The following is a 25,867-nucleotide window of genomic DNA, read 5'->3' on the forward strand; positions in this document are numbered from 1 at the left end:
TAAACCTGTAGAACCTCTGCTGACCTGCAGTCAGTCACACAGACCCGGACCGACATGCTGAGGCTGCTGCTCCTGCTGCTGTCCACATGGATGGGCTCAGCAGCGGTCAGGTAGGCAAACTCACACCTTTTTATTTACTTTACATCTAAACTGCTGCCCAAAAGGACCCGATTAAATCTGAAGTTTATGATTATTGCAAACATTCATTCTTGCATAATATGTCATTTTTAAGGTGAAGGAAGATAAGCAAGCTGATTTTTTTCCTTTAAAACCAAAACAATTCTCCAGATGAATATTTTCCCCTAAAATTTCTGATAAACTATTGATCAAAGAACCTCTGACTGCTTTAATGCCAAATATAAAGAGACCAGGACTGGATCAGAACATGTCACCTTTTAAAGTTTTATCTCCTCAGGGTTCCTTTGAGGCGGATTCCCTCCATCCGTACTCAGCTGAGAGCCCAGAGCTTGCTGGAGGACTTCCTGAAGGACAACAGACCTGACATGTTTAACCGGCTCTACGCTCAGTGCTTCCCGCCTGGAACACCATCACTCAGGCTCGGACGCTCCAGTGAGAAGATCTACAACTTCATGGATGTAAGTGAAGCCACTATGACTGCTGAGGAATTTTACAAAGCAAGGCAAGTTGCACCTCTTTAGTGTGAAATCTGGGGGAACCGCCTGAGAATTCACTTAATCAGTGCAGGGTTAGGGTGTGTGTTGTTTAAATGCCGCCTTTTTGTGAAAAGTTAGAGACTTTTTCATATGTGGGATCATCATTGCCCTGAAGTTACTGCTTTCTTTCTTTACACAGAGTCGGTACATTTCAAACAATATTGTAGCATCACCAAAGTCATCAAGACCTCTTTTCCGCAAGCTTTTCACAGTAGATTGCTGGAATTGTGGCCCATTCCTTCTGACAGAACCAGTGTAACTGGGTCAGGTTTGTAGGCAGCCTTGCTCACACATAGTGGCATGTTGAGAGTCACCTGGAAACACATTTGCTTTCCTGGCTGATGTCTTCAGATGTTGTTTCAATGTTTCCACATAATGTTCTTTCTTAATGATGCCATCCATTTTGGAAAGTGGACCAGTCCCTCCTGCAGCAAAACACACCCACAACATTATGCTTCCACCCCTGTCCTTAACAGGTTTAAAAGCTTCCCCTTTTTTCCTAAAAATGTAACTTTAACCTGGGTTTTTATGTTGCTTCTGGAGTAATGGCTTCTTCCTCACTGAGTGGCCTTTCTGCTCATGTTGGTGTTTCGCTGTGGATAATGACTCTCTCTCATGAGCTTCAGCAGCATCTTGGTCTTTTTTTCTTGGGTTGATTCGCACATTTCCCACCAAAACCCATTCATCTCTGAGACTGAGAGCCCGTCTCCTCCCTGAACGGTAAGATGGCTGGATATTCCCATGCTGAACCGATGAACGTGGCATCTTCAGAAATCTTAAAATTGAACCCAAGGATGAACCAGAATTGTGAAGGTCCAGAATTATCTTCATGAGGTCTTGGCTTATTTTATTTATTAATTTTTTTTTGCCATGATGTCATACAAGGAAGCAGAATATTTTAAAATACATCCACAACTGTGCCTCTAATTAACTAAAATGTTGTGAATTAACATATCAGGAGGTTAAAAAGCCATAAAATCATTGTCATCATGTTCTTCAAGCTCCTGAATGCCTTCAGTGCCAGTAACTGTTACATTGCTTTGGTGTGGAATGCTTTGGTTAGTATCTTTATCTACTAACCACATAACAGCACCCTCTTCTGGATGACTAACATATTGAAACATCTCAATTTGAGAAACATATTTATTGATCCCGATACATTAGGGTGCAGAAATGTCTTGTGAATGAGTAAATTTACATATTGTTCTAATTATATTTATTAAAATAAATGTGGTAGAGTTTAGTTGGTATGAATATTTTTAAGCTGAATTCTGGATGGTCTTTTTTATCTTGATTCATATTTTTCTGATATGTCGGTACAAGTTAGTCTGTTTTGTAAACAGGTTTGCTCTTGTGTCCTAGGCTCAGTATTACGGGGAAATCAGCCTGGGAAATCCACCGCAGAACTTCTCTGTGATTTTTGACACCGGATCAGCTGACCTCTGGGTCCCGTCATCCTACTGCGTCAGCCAGGCCTGTGGTACGACATTTCAAAAAATACACAATACATTGTTGAGCTGTCCCCCACACCACCAGAATGTTTTCGGGTCAGGACAGCATGACTTTGATTTAGTTTGTTGCAAACTGATAAGAAGTTCAAGGTCTGTTTGTGGAGAGGAATGTGTTCACAGAGCCTCATGGTGGGAGCTTTATCTGACTTATCATTAATGTATCTATGATGAAAACCTAACTGGGTGTCTGCTTGCAGCATTGCACCGGCGTTTCAAGGCCTTCGAGTCCAACTCCTTCCACCATGACGGTAGAACATTTGGGATCCACTACGGATCAGGACACCTGCTGGGAGTGATGGGTAGAGACACGGTGAAGGTCAGTCCTGAGTGGCAAATGGTTTTGGACAGTAACAACTGCTCATTTGTGAAAATCACTTAAGATCAACCGCAAAGTACCAGGGATCTCTCTGTCACTTTGGACCCGTGGCGCTGTTAATTTGATCTAGTACTGCAACTGGAGAATAATGTTCCGCTGTTTCTGTGTGATCTTTTGTAGATAGGGGAACTGACCACCATGAATCAAGAGTTCGGGGAGTCCGTGTACGAACCTGGTGCTACGTTTGTAACGGCAAAGTTTGACGGCGTTCTGGGACTGGCCTACCAATCCTTGGCGGAGATCCTCGGAAATCCTGTCTTTGACAACATGATGGCTCAGAAGATGGTGGACCAGCCGGTGTTCTCCTTCTACCTCAGCAGGTGCTTTTTACACTAGGAGAACCTTAGAACAGGATCCTTTGCTTCCAATAGGCCCATTGCTTGGTAGGCCTCTAAACATCAGTTTGATGTTTCTGCTTGTTTAGTGTTTAAAGAGCACTGAAGATGGTTTTCCCTACATACCCAGAGGATAGCAAATACCTTTCTGGTTTCATTTGAAGGGTTTGGTGACAATAATAGAGATAAATCTCTATTAACTTACTCATCCAAAATAAGTAAGTAGATTGGTCCAACCTTGACTTGTAGTTCCTGGTATGTTTGATGCTCTACTTCAACACACATCCATATTATAGGAGTCTGATGGACCCAAGAGAGTCTTTTCCTCCATCTGTCCATCCACTTTTGCATATCTGAGGTCAGCTTTGCAAAAGGGTATCAGGTTCTTGAGAGTAACAGATATTATTCTTCTCCCCCTGATTCCCAAAGGTCTCAAGGCTTGTCCAGACAAGAAGAAATTCTTCTTTCCAGGAATTTTCAGATCTGCCACAAGGTCTTCACCCTGGGAAATCTGCCTGAGCAACCTCGAAAAGAAAATACTCAAACCTCTTCAGCAGACAACTTTCAAATGATTCTAGGAGGTTCAAAATGTTGAATGTCTTCTAGGAGTCTGTGTGGGCGAAGTGCTCTACAAGTTTCTGAGGGTCTGGGAAACTTCAAGCATGTCCCCTTCAGTGTCTGATTTAGATCAGGAATAAAAAATCTTCACATTTTTCCCATCTTTCTCCATAAAACCATGAAATTCTTTGTTCTGGTTGGATGTACGTCTCTGCTTCAAGTGGAGGAGTTTACAAGTCCGGGTGTCTGGGTCGCATGTGAGGGTACCTAATAAACCGGTCTGCAGGGATTTGAAGAAAAGTTTCAGTTATGCCACGTTGTTACCAGTATTGTTAAAACGCGATCTGGAGATAAAGATTCACGCTTTTATGGCAACTAAACTAGATTATTGCAGTGCACATTATGCTGGGACCAGTCAGTCATCTCTCCACTGGCTGCCAGTGGACCAACAAATTGATTTTAAAATCCTTCTCTGGGATTTTAAATGTCTTAATGGTCTTTCTCCTCCTCACCTCTCTGACCTGCTTCTGTTGGTTGTACCAAACGCTAGGCTGAAGCTCAGAGGAGATAAGGCCTCATCAGTTATGGCTCCAAAAACAGGTTGTGATTAAATTAAAGTCAGTTATGGTTGCTTTTACTGTTTTTCATTTTATTTTATCATTATTATTATTATTTGGGTCATTGTTTGATCTGTTTTAGTACCGCACTGGTTTAGTAAATAGGTTTTTAAAAAATGTGCTTTATAAATAAAATGGCACTTGGTCGCACTGCTGCCTTGCAGCAAGAAGGTCCTGGGTTCAAATCTCAACTTGGGGTCTTTCTGCTTGGAATTTGTATGCACGTGTACTCCAGCTGGTGACCTGTCCCCACATCTCGCCTAATGACTGCTGGAGATAGGCGCCCTACAACCTGGCAGGATTAGTGGGTATACACGATGGATGGAAATAAAATGGATTTGGACAGATGAGCCGGTTGATCTGGGCTCAATCTGCTGCTGCAATGAGGTTCCTGCTGATGAGATCTAAGATGGAGGCAGGTAGGAACTCCTCCTGGGGTTTTCCAGGGAACAGCCTTGGTTGGGAAAACCTGGAGAAGACCCTGAATTCATCACATGGCTCATCAGGTTGTCTGCCTCTGCAGCCTAACCTTAGATAAGCAGAAAAGAATGGATGGATGGATAAATGAATCTGATGGGTTCTGAACAAGTTATGAGAGCATCTAGTCACCCAACCTGATGCCTACTGAAAGATCACCAAATTTCTTCTGGAGGTTCTCGAACTCTAAGGGATGTTTAAGGTATTAAACCAGGTACATTGGTTCATTAGAGGTTTAGCAGTTCTTATTGAGCAGATGGATTTAAGGCAGCCTGAAGGTTTTTCCCATGTTCCTTAAAGGAAGCTTTGTTCTACAACTGCAAAACTGATCATCAATTTGATAGATGTTATGAAGCTACAGTTTTTAGTTTCAGGAAATCCCAAACCTGCCAAGGTCCAGTAATGTAACAGACCACTGGGTGGCAGGAGAGCCAGATGGTTCCACTCGCTTTACATGTTTTGGCCAATTTAATGAAAATAAAAATAAAGCTTGTAGCTGAGAAGGATCTAAATGTCTCATACAATCTGAGAGTTTTTTTTTTAAGATCTAGAAAGTAAATTGTGCAAAACAAAAACACAGAAAAGTTTCTTGATGGTAGGAGATGTAAAGATTATTTTTATCTTCCTACAAGCTGATACGTTTGATTCTCTGAAGAAAGGTTCTAGAATAATGATAAGGATATAGAAGAACTCCAGATCATTGAGGTGACTTCCATCTGTTTCTACAGGAGAACCGCAACCAGCATCCCAGAAGGAGAACTGTTGCTGGGTGGAATAGATGAAGATTTGTACACTGGGCCAATCAACTGGCTGCCTGTGAGTGCCAAAGGATATTGGCAGATTAAGATGGAAAGGTGATTTTCTTTTCCACAAATATTTAATGTAGAGACCGGTGCATTATATTCTACTACCACTAGATGGCAGAATAAAAATGTAAATGCTGCAGGATTTAAACACTAATGTGACCGTGTGTGTTTCAGCGTGGCGGTGCAAGGCGTGAGCTCCTTCTGTCTTCGTGGATGCCAGGCCATCGTTGATACTGGAACCTCCCTAATTGGTGGACCGACCAACGACATGCTGAGTCTGCAACAGCTGATTGGAGCCACGCCCACAAATATTGGAGAGGTTAAGCACCTTCGGATGAAACCGAACATTTGATCCCAATGTAGGGTTGATACACCCCATGAACCCTGAAGGTTAAAGGGTTCATAACAGACACCTAATTTAATATTCACAAAATGTGGAAGCTCAAGCTTTCTCAGATTGGATTGAGTGCATCTAGTTTTCACAATTTTTAATTTGATTCAGTTCTGGAGTTTGACTAGGCCATTCCTACACATGAATATGCCTCTAACTAAACCATCTTATTGTATCTCTGGCTGTATAATTAGGGTGGTTGTCCTGCTGGAAGGGCGCAATGTCCTGCATCTGTTTGGTGTTACCAAATAAATAAATGGGATGCTCAGGAGAAAATGTAATGATTTGAATCAGGTCTGCTGGAAATGCATCCACAACATGAAGGCCTGTGGGCCCTGAGAACCAGGCTTCAGAAACATTGTGCAAGAGAATCCCTTATTAGTTTATTTTTTGATTTGTAAAAAGGTTGCGATGTATCTTGTTTCCCCTCATGCTGTTTGTTTCAGTTTCTCATTGACTGCGGCAGATTGTCGAGCTTGCCTCACGTCACATTTGTCTTGGGTGGGAAGGAGTACACGCTGACATCAGAGCAGTATGTTAGAAAGGTAAGGACATTTTTGGCTCTTTGATGGAAAACCTCAACTGTTCATGCTTATGATGTTCATTAATGATGACCGTTTTGTAGAGTATTTGCCTCCTTCCAGATCTCTTCTTAAAAGTTCATATCAGCCAGAAATAACCTGAATAAACACAAAATGCAGTTTTGAAATTATTTTTTATTTATTCAGGGATAGAAGCTGTCCAAACCAGCCTGACCCCTGACCTAACGGCTGCCAACAAGTGTTTGCCATAACTGTCAGTGACTCTTTTACATCACTGTCAAGGAACTTTGACCCACCCTGCTTTGCAGAATTGTTTCATTTCAGCAACATTGGAGGTTTTTTCAGTATGATCTGGCTGTTTAAGAACACGCCACTGCATATCAGTCAGATTCAGTCCTGACTTTGACTAGGCCACTTCACCAATCTTTTTTACATCTTTGTCTTATAGTTGAATCATGAACTCTGACCTTAACTGAACCAAGTAAGATCTGCAGAGCTTTAGATGTTCTGGATTTTTCTTTGACCTCCAGGATGAATCTTGGAGTAATTTTGGTAGGCTGGCCTCTCCTGGGAAGGTTTGCTACCGTTTCTTGTGATCTGAGCAATAAATGAGATCTTTTTGCATGCTTCATGTTGTCATGGAGGTTCTATTTAAGTGATTTATTCGTTCTGGCAGTAATCAGACCTGGGTGTGAGTAGTGAAATTCAATGTAATCGTTGTGAATTACAGTGAATTCCTCACTTAACAAGCAGGGGCCATAACGTTTTCACATCAATCTACTTTATGATCTGAAAGATTTAAGTGTGACAAAAACACAGATAAAGTACGATGGAGGGTCATTTGCAGAAAAAAAAAAGAGAAATTCTATTTTTTGTTTTAAGATTAATGACGTAATAATTAAGTCTAAATTATGAGAAAAAAGTGAGAAAATGCCCCGCCCTCATGCCCTAATACACCTTTGTAGAAGCAGAAGAAATCTGTAAGGGGGTAACACAGCATGCCTTAGTTCACAAAACAAGAGTCTAGTAAAATTTTAAAGTTAAGTTTCCAGCTTCACACGTTTAATGATGCGATTAATTTGTGTCAAAACCCGCTTTAAGCCTCTTCCTTGTTTGTCTGTGACCTTCAGGAGTTGTTTGGCAACAGGGATCTGTGTTTCAGCGGTTTCCAGGCCATTGACATTGTTTCCCCTGAAGGTCCACTGTGGATTCTGGGAGATGTATTTCTGACTGAGTACTACAGCATTTTCGACAGAGGACAGGACCGAGTTGGCTTCGCCCAGGCTAAACACCCCATTGAATGATGAGAACTCTTTATACCCAGACGACCGTGTACAAGTCTGAGGATTCTTCATTTATACCAAATGACGAAAACTCGACAGTAATGGGTGAACGTAGCCAAAATGATGAAATGTTTACTTTTTGGTGTCTTATTAAGAAACAGTCCCAAGTTGTATTTAAATAATAAATCTGGACGTTCACTACTTCTGCTAAATTACCTAAACAATTAATTTTCACACTAAAACGGAGAGGATTGTTCCTCAACCTCCTGAGTTACTATAATAAGGACTGGAGTTTCTTTTTTGACCACTAGATGGCAGCGAAGAAGACTTTGTGTGTATTTAGAGTTATTAAAAACCATTAATCATGCATGTTTTTTCTTACATTGTTTCCTGTCCATTTTATATGTTTTTCACTGGTTTCTGATGCCTTTGGCTTGTTTCCTTCTTTCTGTTTTATTTAACTTTAGTGCAGCTTCAACATGACCCATCGAGACCCAATCTGGAAACTCAAAGGAAATTCAGTAGTTCTGAATGCACCAAGTCATCCCTCAGGGTTTCGTCTAACAACAAACTGTGGCCAAATGTTAAACCCAAACACCTGACTTTGAAGTACCTCAGGTCCATGTTTTAAGTCATGATTTAAACCAAAACATCTTCCAGCTCCACTTTAATGCCTCTTTCTCTTTGCACAAAATAACGACCCCTCCTGGATCCAGCTATTGCCAGTTTCTCTGATCTTTAATTGTCTCTCATTTCTTCTCTAAACTTTCTGACTGAGAGTCTTTGAGCTCTTCGTTCTGGTCCATTTCATCCCTCTTATTGTCCTCGCTCCCTGCCGTACCCTGGAACTCATTGTTGTAATCTGCCTCCGGCAATTGGAGGGTGTTGGTGGTTGGACTAGGTGATCTCCGGGACTGATGGCGACCCAGGTCTCTTCTCCGACGGCCCAGTCCCTTTGGACTCGGCAGGCTACGGATTGACGCCTTTGAAGTCTGCCTGGAGAACTGCAGTGAGAACTGACGTCCCCTCGGCCGGGTTGGTGGGCGATTCTTGACGTTGACGGTCGTCCAGCGGAACTCCCTCGGTCCCAGTTGAGTTGGGGAACAACACATGGAGCCTGTTCTAGAAAAACTGATGATAGAAAGAATTGGAGTAATCAAACACAAGATTTTATGTAATTTTTTAATAAGACAGCGTAGGACATTGGAAAAGTATTTACCCCTTTTCAGATTTCTTCTGGTTTTCTCTTTTTGTCCCACTTTAATGTGGGATCATCAAAATGTTTTTTGGTAGATGTGAGACCAGCCTTTGTGTTATTTTGGGTCAGCTGTGGTTCTGGCCCTTGAACTCTCCCATAGAGACAATATTTGCCCAGTCTCTCTTTCTTATTGTTGAATCATGAACTCTGTCCTTAACTGAGGCAGTGAGGCCTGCAGAGCTCTAGATGTTGTCCTGGCTTCTTTTGTGACCTCCTGTAGGAGTCATTGATGAGCTCCTGGAGTAATTTTGGTTGGACGGCCACTCTTGGGAACGTTCTCCATTGTTCCGTGCTTTCTCCATTTGTGGTTAATGACTCTTACTGTGGTTCTCTAGTCTAAAAGCCTTAGTAGTGGCTCTCTAACCCCACTGCAAATTGATCTTTTTAGATTAGGGCATAATGATTTACTATTTAAACTCTTTTAACCTACTTCATACAGTCAGACAGTTTCTATCTAAGTGATTTTCTTGATTAGACAACCTGGGATGCAATTGAACTTGGTTTGGGCCAAGATCAGGTAGGATCAGGTAGGTTTGGGTAACTTATTTCCCTTAAATAAAAGGGTGATTGTGTGCATCAGACGAGGTGAGCGTGATAGCGCTGTCAGTGGCGTTACTCACGACTCATGGAGGACTGTCCTTGGAGTGTCTACAACATATATTATTTTAAGCAGTTCATTAGGCGTTGCCAGAGTATGTATGGGCACTATGTAAATTTTTGTTTGAGTACTGACAGGGGTTCAGTTGCACAACCGTGTCTGTTCATATTTATTTTCTCAAGGTAGTGGTGTCATTGTTTGGCGCTCATTGTAGAATGTTGCGGTTGGAGTTTGTTATGATGGAGAGAATTCGTCCGGCAGCTCCTGTTATTATTGGTAAGGGAGTGTTTCATGTCAGGTTTTTGTACATTTGCCAGTGGCTCTCATTCTGGAACTTAACCAAGCTGCATAACTGTACCATAAGCTTTTGTTCTGTAAATGCCACCTTAAGTACAGATTGGAGGTAGAGACCTAGTGCTGCTTCATGGAATGTCAAGGGACTTGGTAGTGCTATGAAAAGAGGTAAAGTCTTCAGACACCTTAAATCCTTATCAGCTGACATTGTTTTCCTCCAGGAAACACATATTAAAGCATCTCTGTGTTGGAACCCACAGCCATGGATTACAACATGAAGTCCGATACAAACTTTTCTGGAACTTTCAACATAAATTGCATTAACCGACTTCCAGAACAACTTAGGAAGGGGGGGTAACAGCAGACTTCCCGTGAGGTCACTGCCCGTATAAAACCCCCACTTTTCCAATGAATCGAACTCTTCCACGCCGGTCTCTAGAGGATTGGGACAAGAGAGGCACAGCGCGCTAATGTCTCTTTGCAGGCAAACACACATAACTTTTCAAACTGGATCCAAGAGTGTCATACGGTCAGCCGATCATATGCACTAAGTTAAGTACGAATGAATTGCTGTATGTGTATCCGGTATTCATCCAAGAACGGGGGTAATTAAGGTACAAGCATGGCTTGACTGTTCTCTCTGAGGCCTACAGAATCAATATTGTTATAGAGAGTTCCCAGCAGAGATGCTGTCTCTACGACGCCGAGTGGAGAAGCTCCCCGGTCTGGAAGGGTTCCGGACAACGGGGGCCGCATCACCGTGGTTACGGCAGTAACTGTGCAGTTTATTTGGCGGGCAGAGCGAGCCGCCCACCCAACAGCTACGGAGGTTAGCTGTAGCAAACCTTTTGTTCACAGAGCTTTCTTCAAACTTCGTCATCGCCCGGACAACTTCTCCTCAGCACGGTTCATACGAGGTTAGGGTTTGGGCAGGGAGAAGTAATTTAGGGTGAAATGATCTAAACATTTTTTATTTTATGAAGTTTTGTTTTGTTTGTGTTGAACTCAGCTATCTTGGTGCTAGCAGGTTATCTGGTCAGCCCGTGCTCAGTTTTGTGTTCCGTGTTTGTGTGTTTTTAAAGTTAAGACAAACTTTACTTGAAGGGTGATTTTAAACACAGAAGATTGATCATAATGCGCCGTCCGCACTTATGCATTTTAACCCTTTTATTAACGGTATTTTAAATGTGTGTGTTTGATTCTGGTGCTAAGCTATCAGCTTCTTTTGTTAGCTTTCACTGCTAACAGCTAAGAACACGTGCTCACTTACTAAAGAATATATACCCAAAAAGGTTGTTAGTTTTCAATCCAGTAAATAATATTTCCCTAACATTATTTTACTAAACTCGATAACTAAGTAAACACCATTAAGCCCCATTTCTCCAGAAAGATTTGGCTCCTTTCCAAAATATTTCCTTAAATATTTTACTATTTCCTTAATAATATTGCTGCAAAGTCAACGCCAGTGACTGTCCACTGTCTCTACATGCTCATCCAGGAGGAGTGAATGCTGCAAGTCACTGACTGGATGCAATCTGCTGGGTTTCCTTAGACAGAAAAACGTTTTATCCAATGTGAATAAATAACTGAATCTGACTGCACTGTTCAATGGTTACGATTAATTGGAATGTATGAACCTGACTTTTGTGAAGTGCCTTGAGATGACGTGTTGTGAATTGGCGCTATATAAATAAATTGAATTGATACTGAATTAGAAGGTTGGTTTTATTCAGCAGATCATTCTTTAAAACATTCTTTTATTAAAACAATATTTTATCTGATCTTGCATTGTGAATGGTTGTCTAAGTTGGTTCCAAGTCTAACTTAACTTCATTTCCAGATTCTTCAAGATAATCCTTGGTTCTCAAACATAAACATTGCATGGTAATGTTGCATCACTCTTTTGGTCATAATTTCCAATCATCTTTAATCAACTTGTTTATATTGTACATAGCCCATTAGTCTTCATTATTCTTTAATTCTGTTTGGTAGTTTAGTTGGATTGTTTTAGCATAGTAAAGAGTTTGTTGATTGAAATATGTTTGACTTTGAGTTGACTTATTTTTTTGTTAATAAATTCTTGTATTTTAAGAAATTGTGTGAATTCATTCCATATGTGCAGAGTTTATGCTGTTTAATAATATCAGAGCTCGTCTCACACCTTTCTATTTTGTCCTGATACCATCGCCTTACTGGGCTGGTACTCACAGGACAACCCTTAATAGACCCAAATATTATTTGATAAAATATTAAAGTATTAATATTAAATTAAATAATATTCATATTCATAGTCACAACATATGCAACATAGACTGGAATGTAATTGGATGTCTCATGTGTATCAATTGGCATTTACGTCTCACGCTCATAATGTTGCCATAATAATCAAGAAAAATATCCAATTTCAACTTAATTCTGTAATTACTGACCATCTAGGCAGATATCTTCTGGTTTCTGGTAGCATTAATAAATTTCCAATAACTCTTCTCAATCTTTATGAGGCAGATGTAGACCATCCTCAATTTTGCGCTAAACATTCTGTGAGAAACGTGAACCAGATTAAAAGCTTTCTGGCATGGCTGAACACCTCTCTACACAGACCTATATGTTTTAACCATTCTTTTTTCCTCCTTGGACAGATACATGATACTGGTGCAGGTTGGATAGGTTTGATTTTAATTGAAAATTTCTACATTTATGGAGAATTTGCATCATTCATTCAGCTGACAGAAACATATGATCCGCCTCACGCATACTTCTGTCGGTATTTACAAGTTCCGCATTATATTCAATCCAAAATCAGACATTCTGAGCATCTCCTAGCGAAACATGGGATTTTTTAAGTGCTAAAAAACCCTACTGACTCCAGGCACCTAATTTCCAAAATTGTACATTTGTTTGATGACTATAAAGGCACCAACTGTGAAGCTTAGGGATTCTTGGAGAGAGGAACTGGGTATGGAATTGCCTCAATCTATGTGTGTGAGAGGCTTGGCTAAAATTCATTCCTGCTCCGTATGTAAAAGGCACCAACTTATGCAATTTAAGGTTGTGGATGGCCTACATTACTCCAAAGTTAGGTTGCATAAGATCTACCCTTCTGTTTCACCTCTGTGTGACAGGTGTTGCATGGCAGATGGCACGCCATCTCATGGTTTCTGGTTCTGTTCCTCATTTACCAGATTTTGGTGTAAGATATTTGACTCTAAAGCCTACAAAACACTTCTTAAACCTGATGCAGAACTTGCCATTTTTGGCGTCTCACGGACCAGCAAGGAATGGAAATTTTCTACTGAGATGATGTCATTGATACAAATGGAGAGACTCGGATCTTTGAAGACTTGTTTGACAAGACCTTTTGCCAGTGTTTGGACTCCATTTCTTGCTCACTCGGAGGAGATCAAAATAGGATGAGCTGCAAACTCATGCCCTAGTTATTGTTATTTTTCTGTCTCTTTGCAATGTTTTTTTGTATCCCTGGTGAATTATGTTTATGTACGTGTCTGAGCCACCGTATGTGTGTTCTGTTGTTGTTTACCTAAAACAAAATCATAAATAAAATATATTTAAAAAAAACTACATCTAGTATTTGCTCAAATTATCTTTGCGTGATGTAAACATTTATTGGAAGATCTGAAACATTAAAGTATGACAAAGAAGAAACAGAAAAAAAGGCCACATCCCAAGTTTTTCCCCATGGACAGAAGTGGACAACAGCTGAAGCAAAAAACTCCCAATCACCTTGTAGTTTCCATGTTTGGTAGTTCATCAGTGGGAGAGTGATCCAGGCCGTTTTGATTTTTTCCAAAAGACTCCCCATTGTGACAGGCATCAGAGAACAATGGTGGGCTGACAACCAGTCGAGGGAAAACAACTGAGGATGAACTCTCAGGTGATGGTGGGTTGCTATTGACCTCCCGTAAGGTGGACAGGGTGTCCAAAGACGACGGAGGAATGGCTAAGGAAGAGGGTGGAGCGATATCTGCTGAACCTGGATTGCCCCTAACAGAATTTAACCAGATCAAAATCACAAAAGACATTTGAACATCTACTGCTACGTCTGGAGACAGCAAGCCACCTCAAGCAGAATGTCACTTTCGGATTGTGTTTATGGGGCTTTTAATGCACCAATACCTGAGGTCCAGGAAGAAGCTGCTGGGTGCATCGCTGCTGTGTCGTTTGAAGACAGGTCGAGGATGTCTGAGATCAGGAGGCTCCTGAACACTAAGCAGGCGTCGGACTCGACCCAGAACCTGAAAACATCAAACAGCAGTCACGTGAAAGAGTTAAATATTCAGTTCTTTAATAGGTAATGACAACACACATATATCTAATCTTATTTTTATCTCGTTTTGGAAAAGGAAGGGATTTAATTGCATTTAAACAAACGTTTACTCATAAAGCAAAAAAAAAAAGGAACAAAAATTCATTTTCTAACAGAGGAAAAAGTTAGGACACCCTACCCTCTAATAGTCCCTTTGGTTGGAATAGCTTCAGTGGGATGTTTCTCCTGTCCATCTACCATCTATGACATACTTTTGAGGAAAGCTTGCTCCACTCATTATTTTCAGCTCAGAGAGGTTTAAAGGGTTTCTTTCCTGTTCAGCTTGTTTCAAGTAACCCCACAACACCACACTGAGATCAAAATCTGGGCTTTGAATAGGCCCAGAACATTCTAGTTCTTCTTTCTCAGCAAGTCCTTGGTGGGTTTACTGGGATGTTTTGGGTCATTGTCATCTTGCAAGGTCCAGTTCTGCTTCACCTTTATATTTTTTTCTACATATGGTCTCACATTTTCCTCACAACACCCTCTGATCTACTGTAGATTTCATGGTGGACTCTATGATGGTTAGCAGGTTAGGTCCTGCTGCAGCAGAGCATCTCCAAACCATGACACTTCCACCTCCATGCTTTACACTTGGTATGAGCCTCTTTTCCTGGACTGCGGTAATTGGTTTATGCCAAACATGACTTTAGAAGCTGCTACAGTCTTATTTGTGAAGCTCTCAGACAGCTCTTCGGTGCTCCTAACTGCTGAAGAGAGCTTGAACACCATGCTGAGAATCCAAACTAAATACCTGAGGTTTACACTGGACAAAACCCTCTCAAAAAGCAAAGTAATTATGTTTTAAGCTGGTTGTCCAGATGTGATACACCTCTATTTTTATTTTAGACATTTTAAGTGGGAACAAATGTGAGGGTGTCCTAATTTATTCCTCAGCAGAAATTTTTTTATTTATTACATTTAGCAAAATTGCTTTTTCCTCAGTTTTTATTGCTTTGTTATATAACCTGTTTTTTCACTATTGTTAAAGTTGATATTAAACCTCCATCTGTCCAAATATGTTATAAAAACACACAAGCTGTCGTAATTTTGTCACGCTCCTTTTTATGATGTTTGCCCTAACCTTCTCACATCAGGGTAAAATTATCAAAAATATTGTTTAAAAATAGAAATAGAAATAGAAAACGTGTAGCTTTTTACCGACTCTTGTCTTCGGATCGAAATGGGCTCCTGTCGCTGTGGCCGACAGTCTGAAATCTCACATTCATCAAGCTGCAGGATGTCAGAGAGTCTGCAGAAGTGATGCACACAAAGCTCCTTATTTTCCTGATGATAATAAACTCACTAATTCTCCAAACCCTAGTTTTAAAATGTCAAACTGTTCTCACAAGAACTAGTAACTAAACCCACAGTGCGAAAATGCAAAAAAAATATCTTTAGGTGTCAAAATGAAATAAAAGAATGCGTCCTCTAGAGGATTATGGCTGCATTACATCTGTGACAAACAACTAAAAAATAACCTTTAAGAACAGAAACAAAAATCTGGAGTTTACTTCATTAGTAACATGCATCAGCCAGTCTTTCTGGTTCAACATATAAACATGAGTGAAGGTTTGACCCCATGTCGGTGGTGGAACCAAGGAAAGAAGGGATACAGTAATCTGCAGCAGCCAGAGTGTATGGCGGGCGTGCATCACTGTCGTTCCAATACACATCTTTGGTCATGTGAGGAAGGTTCATGTGCATCTCATCCACTGCCAGCAGAGACACCTGGAGGAGCAGGTAAACAAGAAGAAACGTTTTTCTGTGCAGTTCTTGTTTTCCAGAAAGCTTCAAGACATTTTTTATGGTAGCAAAACAATGAAATTGTCTTTTCCACAAATTTTAAAAATGTCCCTTTTATATAAGAACAAGTAGTAATCCAGGGACAGTGCCAAGTTATTTATTTTCACAACCTTGAAAACATGATTTGTTTTGTTCTAAATGGCTATTATCTATTTTAATTGAACATTAAATTAAAATAATTATTTTTTTCAAAAGCTGATTAGGTCTGACACATCTTTTTAAGCTTTAAACAGAGCTTTAGGTGATTCTGTGACTAACTTGAAAAGAACTCCTATTACATCCATCTTCTAGACAACAGAGATGTTCACAAATTATTTTTCCAAGTCAAGTGTCAAGTAGGTCAGGAATCCAACCTTGTACTGTTTGTCCTCAGGCGTAAATTATTACATGAATGATTAGATTATATTAAAATTTATTGTCATTGCACACATCACAGGTAGCGTATATAATAATTTCTTTCAGGTTTCTAATGTTTATTACCAGTTATATTAAATCGCTTAACATTTAATGTATCATCCAAATATCTGACAAAGGCTAATTTACATTATGAAATTTTATCAAATGTAATATTTTGTCAGGATTTGGAGTTCTGCTGCCTGCTGCTTACACCTTTTCGACTCTAGGTGCCGCCAGTAGGAGTGTACCTGAGGCGACAGGTGTTGTGCATCTACTCATCAGCTGGGAAGCATATAGAGGAAGGTTGCCAACACCTTGGTGCCTGAGTGTTTTTGCCTCCGTGGTAATTTCTGGCTAGCTCTGAAATCTTTGCATGATTTTTACCATGGATATCTTTTGAAGGATCTGTTGTGCGAACTCTAACTTGCTTTGTTACCTGTTCCAGGTGTGAATCCTACCTGATCTGTTCCAGTCCTCTGTAGTGGCTAAGGCTACTTCCTGATCTAGTCTGTGCATGGCAAGCTGAACTCCTTTCCTGACATTTATTCTCTCCCTGGCGGGTTATTCCAGAATCTCCAGTAAGATACGTTTATGTTGGTTCATGTTTCTGAGGTTCAGCTATTTATCTTTTCTCTTTGTGTTTTCACAGTAAGGAAGATTAGACTCGTCGCTCCTGTTGTTCCTGATCAATCTTTCAATAAAAACGTATTCCTTTTACAAAGTTCTCTGAGAGTCTCTGCATGTGGGTTAAGTCGGCTGTAAAAATCATGACAGAACACTCAGGCCTGCCTAACCCAGCGGAGAACCTTCAGAGAACTTTAGCTGAACATAGTCAGCAAATTCATAAGCACAGTTCTACTCTCCAAACCCTCCTAGATAGACAGCTGCAAACAAACCAGCAGCTGGAACATTTGGCATCACTGTTTCAAGGTGCTTGTAGTTCTGAGTCTGCCGCACCCATTGGGGGATGCTGCTGAACCACTGGAGGCCCAACATCCATCACCTTTTCTTCTCCTCATCCTGAAAGGTTTTCCGGAGAGATGGGTGGATGTCGTGGTTTTTTACTTCAGTGTAGGTTGGTGTTTAACCGGTCACCTCGAGCTTTTTCGCATGATGAGGGTCAGATTTCTTATGTTTTGAGTTTGTTAACTGGAAGGGCGCTCCGATGGGCGGAGGCAAGGTTTTCCAACTGCACTGGTTTCAGGTTGTCATATGAGGATTTCATTAAGGAGTTTAAACAGACGTTTGATGTAGCTTCAGATCAGTCCTGTATTGCCCGCAAATTGTGGGTGTTGAAACAGCAGAATCGTCCTTTAGCAGACTTTTCTATCGATTTTCGTACATTAGCTGTATCCTCAGGCTGGAACGCAAGCGCGTTAAAGGCGGCGTTTTTCCAGTTTTTGAACGAGCCCATAAAGGACAAACTAGTCCTTGTAGATGAACCAGAAGAATTAGATAAGTACATTGATTTAGCTATCCGCATTGATTCTCGCCTACGGGAAAGGAGGAGGAATCGCTGTGAGAGAGCGTTGGAGCGAACCTCTCCGTTTCCTCCGTCCCCGTTACCAGTGTCATCAGGACCTCAAATCCGCCACCCCGAGACCGAACCTATGCAGATAGTGAGAGCTAGCTTTCCGCCTGGAGAACAACAACGACGTCGAGAGGCCAACCAGTGCTTCTATAGTGGTGCTTCCGATCATTTCATTTCCGGTTGTCCGGTTCGGCCAAAAGGGCGGGTCCGTCGGCTGTGATGGGGCAACCGACGGACAGATCCTCCAGTAGTAAGACCCCCACGCTTCACGTTACCGGCTACTTTGTTTGTGAACCATCACTCTGAGGTTTTATCTGCCCTAGGTGACTCAGGTTGTGATCTGAACTTGATTGATTTTGATTTTGTTTCAAAGAAAGGGATTTCCACAGAAAGATTGACCCAGCCACGTCGGGTTTTGGCCTTGGATGGTTTATCTCTTCATGAGATCACCCATCAAACACTGCCTCTAGAGCTTGTTTTGTCCGGTAATCACCGAGAAGAGGTATCTTTTTTTGTTTTTCCCATAGCTCAGAGTAAGTTAGTACTTGGTTTTCCCTGGCTCCAGCGCCATAATCCCCACATAAATTGGGCAGAATTACGGATAGAAGCGTGGTCTGAGGGATGTCTCAATTCATGTTTACAGTCAGCCATCTGTCCTACAACCCCTGGTGAGGAAGGTATGGAGGAGGAACTCTCAGACTTAACCAGAGTTCCCTCCGAGTATCATGATCTTAAGATGGTCTTTAGCAAGTCTCGGGCCCTGTCTCTACCGCCTCATCGACCATACGACTGTGCCATTAATCTTCTTCCTGGTGCCCCTTTACCCTTCAGCCGACTCTACAGCATCTCCGGGCCGGAAAGAAAAGTATTGGAAAAATATATTGCTGAGTCTTTAGCTGCTGGGGTTATTCGTCCCTCTTCGTCTCCTTTAGGGGCAGGTTTCTTCTTTGTGGGGAAAAAAGATGGAGGTTTACGCCCTTGTATAGATTACAGGGGTTTGAACGCAATTACTGCAACAACAAATATCCTCTTCCTCTGCTAGCTTCTGCGTTTGAGCCTGTACATGGCGCTGTTTTCTCTAAGCTGGACCTCAGAAATGCCTACCACTTAGTCAGAATCCGCCAGGGAGACGAGTGGAAGACAGCATTTAAGACTCCTCTGGGGCATTTCGAGTACTTGGTGATGCCTTTTGACCTAAGTAATGCCCCAGCAGTTTTTCAAGGTCTCGTCAACGATGTGTTGAGAGATTTTTTGAATATTTTTGTATTTGTGTACCTGGACGATATTTTAATTTTTTCCAGGAGTCTAGAGGAACACCGCCACCATGTGAGACAGGTTCTACGGCGTCTCCTTGAAAACAGACTGTTTGTTAAGATGGAAAAGTGCGACTTCCATCAGTCAACCATCAGTTTCCTGGGTTTTGTTCTGGAGAAGGGACAGGTTCGTGCCGACCCAGGAAAGGTCCGAGCAGTAATGGACTGGCCAGTACTTGACTTGAGCAAGAAGTTGCAGCAGTTCTTGGGGTTCGCCAACTTCTACCGAAGATTTATAAGGAATTACAGCCAGGTGGCGGCCCCATTGAATGCGCTAACTTCCACAAAGACGACCTTCAGCTGGGGTTCGGAGGCTGAGACCGCCTTCACCCGGCTGAAAAGACTGTTCTCCCAAGCGCCTGTTCTGATCCATCCAGATTCTACGAAACAGTTTACTTTGGAAGTAGACGCCTCGGATACTGGGGTGGGAGCGGTGCTCTCCCAGCTTTCTGATCAAGATGGAAGGCTTCATCCATGCGCCTTTTTCTCCCGTCGATTGACCCCTGCTGAACAAAACTACCAGGTTGGAGACAGAGTTGCTGGCCATTAAGTTGGCCCTAGAGGAATGGAGGCATTGGCTGGAGGGCGCTGAACATCCTGTGTTGGTCTGGACAGACCATAAAAATCTGTCATACATTCAGTCAGCTAAACGTCTCAATGCATGTCAATCACGTTGGTCTCTTTTCTTTTCTCGATTTAATCTGTCTATTTCTTTTAGACCAGGTTCCAAGAACATCAAACCAGACGCTCTATCCCGCCAATTTGAACCTGAAGATACAGAGAAACATACCGAGTCTATCCTGCCGCCTAGCTGTACCGTGGGCTCTTTAACCTGGGAGATAGAGGACTTGGTGCGGCGAGCTCTCCCTGATGATCCTGGGCCAGGAACTGGACCTCCTGGAAGGACCTATGTTCCAGCATCAGTGCGATCCAGAGTGATTGGCTGGTTGAATGGGAGGAGTATGGTCCGGAGGACTGCTCCTGGTTTCCGGGTTCTGTCATTGTTGATCCCTCTTTGATCCGGGATTTCCGGGCCCACCAAGCAGTGTCTTCTGGGCTGCCAGGAGGTGGCCGTGGAGGGGGAGGTGGTGTCAGGATTTGGAGTTCTGCTGCCTGCTGCTTACACCTTTTCGACTCTAGGTGCCGCCAGTAGGAGTGTACCTGAGGCAACAGGTGTTGTGCATCTACTCATCAGCTGGGAAGCATATAGAGGAAGGTTGCCAACACCTCGGTGCCTGTAGTGTTTTTGCCTCCGTGGTAATTTCTGGCCAGCTCTGAAATCTTTGCATGATTTTTACCATGGATATCTTTTGAAGGATCTGTTGTTGCAAACTCTAACTTGCTTTGTTACCTGTTCCAGGTGTGAATCCTACCTGATCTGTTCCAGTCCTCCGTAGTGGCTAAGGCTACTTCCTGATCTAGTCTGTGCATGGCAAACTGAACTCCTTTCCTGACATTTATTCTCTCCCTGGCGGGTTATTCCGGAATCTCCAGTAAGATAAGTTTATGTTGGTTCGTGTTTCTGAGGTTCAGCTATTTATCTTTTCTCTTTGTGTTTTCACCGTAAGGAAGATTAGACTCGTCGCTCCTGTTGTTCCTGATCAATCTTTCAAAAAAAACCTTATTCCTTTTACAAAGTTCTCTGAGAGTCTCTGCATGTGGGTTAAGTCGGCTGTAAAAATCATGACATATTTAACCCATTAGAAATAGAAATAGGCATTCATACTGTAAAAAATAAGATGTTCAATTTCTGCTTCTTTGTCTTGTAATGACTAAGTTAACAGCTGTTTCCCCCCAACTTCATATTGTCTTCTTCATTAATGTTGCACTAAATCTGGTTTAGATTCTTCTTCTCCCTCTGAGCTGAAGAAATTTTAATAATATTGGTTAATTATTTTCTAAATCCACATTTAAAACCTTAAAACCAATTCTAAATAAATAATAAAGATGTTCACATTTAGGGTATAAATTACAACATAATAAACAAGACAAAATGTAGAAAAATGTGTTAAACTTCTGAATGAACTGAACATGAAGTGCTTTTATTTTTGGTATTTCCAGCAGGAAGTTTCCTTGTAATGTAGCAGCTACCTTAGCAGCGAGAGAAGGTCAGAGGTCAGTTACGTTTATTTTGTTCTTAAATGATCTAAAGTCATTTAGTTCAGCGTTCAGTTGGAGAGACATTCATGTGGTCATTATTATGAAGCTACAGCTAACATGAACAGGTCGTTATGAGCCATTAACATCCCATAATAATCCACCAACATCACTGGGTATTCAAGATCATCCTTTCACAGTAAAACATGCAGCAGCTGCAGTCTGGAGCTCACAGACCAGCTTCCTTTCACTCTTCATTGCAAGAGATAAAAACAGGCACCAAGACTCGAGTCTCAGACCACGAGTCCAAGACAAGTCTCCAGTATTTAGGGCACAAATCAAAGAAGACTGAAGTTTTTTTATTTTTGCAACTTACAAGCATTTCGAGTCTTAAACTCGAGTTGGCATCTCTGATAGACCATAGGAAAATTAAGACAAATCTCAACGTCTTTTAGCATGCTGTAAATATAACATACAGGGCAGGAAATAATCTCCCGGTTGGTTTTATCAGGTTTTTCAGTTGCTGACCTGAAGGTTTCTGTCAATAATCCAGTTAGCCTCAAAGTCATCATCATCTTCTCCAAATGGATTAATCAGCTGCTCTGCTACCTGAGAAGATACAAATGTCAGAATTTTTGTCCTTAAAACTCAAACTTTTGCACAAAAATCTTCTTTAGTCTAAAGTTGGAAAGTTCTTGTAAGTGACAAAGAGTGCTGTTGTGGTAATGTGAAATCAGATTTGACAGGAAACAGGATTGTTTTGCTTATGTTAAAGGTTACAGTTTCAGAAAAGAACAAATTTAAATGTTTTATGATAAGGTGAAACTTTGTGATTAATGAGTCTGTTTATCCTCTCATAACCTTTTCTGTTTGTCCTTTTTGACACCCTATCCCCCATGGCAGGCCTATTTCTGTGTCTTAATGCCTCCATCTGTTATTCATATGGTTTGTTAGTAATATAAGTCATACATCACTGAGTCAAGAGCAAAACATTTATTATAAAAATCCAAACAAAATGTACACAGGTAGAGGCAAAAACTGAAACTGATACTGATATGGAGTAAGACACTGTTTGAATTTGACCTTTCACCTATAAGAGCTCTGTTTTTCAAAATCACTTCCAATGGCTTTGCTGGACTTTAGAAACAGTCAAAGAAAACTTCTCACCCATGTAGGAGGCTTTTTATTTTTGATAAATGTCTAGTGTAGAAAATGTGTTGTCACATTTAAAGAACCACCCTTTTATTTGTATTTTTAGGTCTTAAAGTAAAAACAAAGGATGTAAACATTTCCTACTATGGGGTGTTAATATTTGTGGGAAATGTAAAACAGCAGAGTTTCCAAACTAATGACAAGAAAAATAAATAAATAAATATTAATGGTACTTTTTATGTTTTGGAAATTTAATGCAAATATTCCATTAAAAATACTTAAACTTGCATTTCTTGCTATTTCCATATTTAAAAACATTAGTTGGTTCTTTTTTAGCCAGCCTTATTAAGAGCCATTGTGGAAGGTCCAAAGCTTTTTGTGGCTCCGGAGCTGCAGGTTGCAAACCCCCGAACTAGACATAGTTCTCACATTACCCTTAGTCCTCGTTTGATTGGTTGATCAGTCCCTCGTGACAACTCCTTCCCTGGAGTTAAGTGCTTTTGTCATTATTAATAATTTGGCCTCAGTATGATCCAAAGATCAGAACCACTCAGCAGTCCAACAACCTGCACCAGAATTGACTGTCAGCCTGCCTCTGAGTAACCCACAACAGGTATCCAGCTGGTTCAATAAGTGGTGAAACAGCTTGGTTTCAGACTTGGTAAGGAGTTCTCTCTTTTTGTATTATGGCTTTTGTGGTGCTGAAAGCTGACAGATCAAGTCTGGTTCTGACTTTGGTTTCATCTCCTTTTTTTTCTTTCCCCATTTAGATTAAAGTAAATATCGGAACGTAGAGCTGGAGCAAATAGCTGCCTCAAAAAATGTGCAAGAAAATTGAGCAAACACCGCAGCTGTTGCAAATCTGAACGTCTTGCTTTACTTTTGGACATTTGCAAAAAGATTCCCTCAATACAACCACTTTATATGATTGTACTGATTAAAGCACAATAGCTCTTCCACATTGTAGTTCTGTTTTCTGTATTTTAAAACTTCTCATCCACTCGACATCCACGGATTCGAAGGTATTTTTGTAACCTGTGGCAAACTTCCGAGAGAATGTTATCTGACCTTAAGCCAGCCGCAGTAGAAGAAAAATTGCAGCAGGGTGAAGACAGGGATGTAAAGGTCGAGGTCATGGCCGGCGTGACCCTGGGCGGGGTCGAGAAACTGACGACCAATTAGACAAGCGAAGAAGAAGGTGTAGACAGCAAGAGTGACGACCTAAAAACAGAGACAGATTTCACAAACAGCACATCCCATCCAGAGCTCTGATTTGGTTACAGTGATTATCCCTGATGTGATTACGTGAGCTACATCCGTTTTTCAGGGCTGACCTGCGTATAAACCAATGGGACGCCGACCCAGTCGTAGCCAAAAAGAGTCGCACACCATGTCCTGAACAGATTCATCTCCTGAGCACAGAGAGGAAACAGCTGTTTGTCACCAGATTTCTGTAACCTGAGACACTAAATGGAAAAACCATGTCTTCCTACTCTCAGTGTCATATTATAACCACATTTCTGGTTTCTGTGGACACTGAGAGGACTAAAAAATGGGTTTGTGATTGCAATACAGCCTTTTGTCTTAAAAACAGTAATGTTTACTCCATTTATGAACTGGAAAAGTTTTTGCCTGAAGAGATAAAAAAACATCCAGGCAATATCTTGTTTAGAAGTTATTCATTTTGGTTTGACATTGTGTGTAATTATTTATGTAGAATCAATTAGTGTAAATTGTAAAATTGTTGTTTAAAACCACTTTAATTCTTTTAAAGGTTGATCTATGGGACACTATAATCTCAGACATTAGTGGGAAGAAACATTGTTTTGCATTGAGTTTGAGTAACTTTATATTTTAGCTACATTATTTGGAGATTTAACACATTTAAGGGATCAAAAAAGCTACTCTTAAATATTTTGTGCCTATAATTTGTTTCTGGATCTAAAAATGTCATTGGTTCACTGGTTTCTAGCATATTTAACTAGATTAATTCTCCCAAAAAAACTTAAATAAAATCTTTGTTTTCTTTTACTTTTCCAAAACACATCAATGCATGGATCAAAAGACATGATATTATAATAGAAATAACATTCTTTATATTTAGCAGTATTGTTACTTTGATAATTATAACTATTATTCTTTTTTCTAATATTTTTATTAGTAATTTTAACTATTTTAATCAATTATAATAATCATGACAATAATGAGTTCTTTAAATATTCAACATTGTACTAAAGTTTCTTAAAATGTTTTGTCTGTTGTTTTTTCGTCTCTGGTTTTAAACCTTAACATGTAAATGTTGTAACCCACCATACATGACACCGAAGCTCTGGCAGAGTTCATTTGATATCTCACATTCAGAATATTCTGCAGGTCAATACTGTCTTGGATTCGTCCTTCTTGCCGGGCTTTAGACGCCAGGTTGGAGAACCAGACGACCGGTATCCAGTACTTCAGGTGAGGAGAACGTATATTTTCAAATACCTTCCTCTCCTCAGGAGTCATGAAACCTGCAGGTAGAAGGAAAACTAATCAAACCCAGTCCTATATATGTTAATATTTTAGTGAATCTGTGGTTAAACCTGAGAGTAAAACTGGAAAAGAGCATAAACCTCAATTTCAAATCTGTAATTAATGTGAAAATCAACTGACTTATTTGTATTTTCTTTATGTTTGGTTGGATTTGTGTAGCTTCTAAGATTTAAACTTCTAATTTTATCTGTAGCTCACAGTCCTTCTCTAATTGGTCATTAACTAGCCAGTCTCAAATGCCTCATTAGAGATAGACAGAACCAGGAAAGCAGCACCCTTTTATCTGTCGTTCACCATTTTGGCCTTCGACTTATTTATTCCAAACATACTGAACTCTATGATGCATTAATAACACAGAAAATATGCCTCTCACCTGCCTCAACCACATGATCCATGGTTGGGAATCGCTTGCAGACTGCCGTGCTGACGGAGCGGAAGATGAGCAGCGACGTCAGATTGACGTAACGTACCAACGTCCGTCGCAGAAGACGCCCGTATTCATCTTTACCCTGTACACAACTACAGGAAGCAGAAAAAAAACAACACAATGAAGTGTGATGGTAATGGTGAAACAACTGCCATGTATTCATTTCTTGGAACCGAGTAGGGCTGCCTTAAACTGACATGGCTCCCGCCACTCCCTGGTTCCACTATGCCAGCTTCAATATGTAAGCAAACATCATTGAGGGTCATTGCCTGCAGTAATGGCGTACGTCTTAGTGGTCAAATAAACAAAAAACAAAAAAACAAAAACACAAACACAGTGTAAAAAGGAGTACAGCATAGTAAAACATATTACAAGATGAAGACCAGAAGGTAAAATCTTGTAACTGCAGTCTGAATCACTGATTAGCTGGTCTTTACAACTGCTCATTTAGTTGTAGCAGCAAGGAGCACCAAGGAGCAATGACAAGCCAAACAACCCTTACGATCTGCAATTACATAAGTGTCTAATACAACCTTTGGTAGATTTTCTGACCCTTGGCTGATTATTAG

At 40.8% G+C, this 25,867-nt stretch overlaps 2 protein-coding genes and 1 long non-coding RNA gene across 3 annotated transcripts in view; 2 read left to right on the forward strand and 1 right to left on the reverse strand.

Moving 5' to 3' along the window:
- nots (nothepsin) lies at positions 1–7,937 on the forward strand. Its single transcript, XM_047390487.1, has 9 exons — positions 1–110; positions 416–596; positions 2,037–2,154; positions 2,383–2,501; positions 2,682–2,881; positions 5,277–5,402; positions 5,529–5,673; positions 6,192–6,290; positions 7,418–7,937. Exons 1-9 carry the CDS (start codon positions 55–57, stop codon positions 7,589–7,591), a joined length of 1,218 nt encoding a protein of 405 aa, XP_047246443.1. The 5' UTR covers positions 1–54; the 3' UTR covers positions 7,592–7,937.
- Positions 7,697–25,867, reverse strand: part of LOC124883377 (bestrophin-3-like) — a 23,482-nt gene continuing 5,311 nt past the window's right edge. Inside the window, exons 4-13 of the mRNA XM_047390486.1 lie at positions 25,245–25,390; positions 24,695–24,849; positions 23,674–23,751; positions 23,408–23,560; positions 21,716–21,796; positions 15,624–15,775; positions 15,206–15,296; positions 13,855–13,973; positions 13,462–13,722; positions 7,697–8,701 (exon numbers count right to left, since the gene is read on the reverse strand). Of these exons, the coding sequence (XP_047246442.1) occupies positions 8,320–8,701; positions 13,462–13,722; positions 13,855–13,973; positions 15,206–15,296; positions 15,624–15,775; positions 21,716–21,796; positions 23,408–23,560; positions 23,674–23,751; positions 24,695–24,849; positions 25,245–25,390 (1,618 nt within the window). The 3' untranslated portion in view covers positions 7,697–8,319. The remainder of the gene's footprint in view (positions 8,702–13,461; positions 13,723–13,854; positions 13,974–15,205; positions 15,297–15,623; positions 15,776–21,715; positions 21,797–23,407; positions 23,561–23,673; positions 23,752–24,694; positions 24,850–25,244; positions 25,391–25,867) is intronic.
- On the forward strand, positions 20,455–24,775 carry LOC124883379. The gene is made up of 3 exons (XR_007042184.1): positions 20,455–20,583; positions 21,152–21,205; positions 24,713–24,775. It is a non-coding gene; the product is annotated as an uncharacterized LOC124883379 (long non-coding RNA).

This window comes from Girardinichthys multiradiatus, chromosome 17 (assembly GCF_021462225.1).
Source record: "Girardinichthys multiradiatus isolate DD_20200921_A chromosome 17, DD_fGirMul_XY1, whole genome shotgun sequence".
In the NCBI taxonomy this organism is placed as follows: domain Eukaryota; kingdom Metazoa; phylum Chordata; class Actinopteri; order Cyprinodontiformes; family Goodeidae; genus Girardinichthys; species Girardinichthys multiradiatus.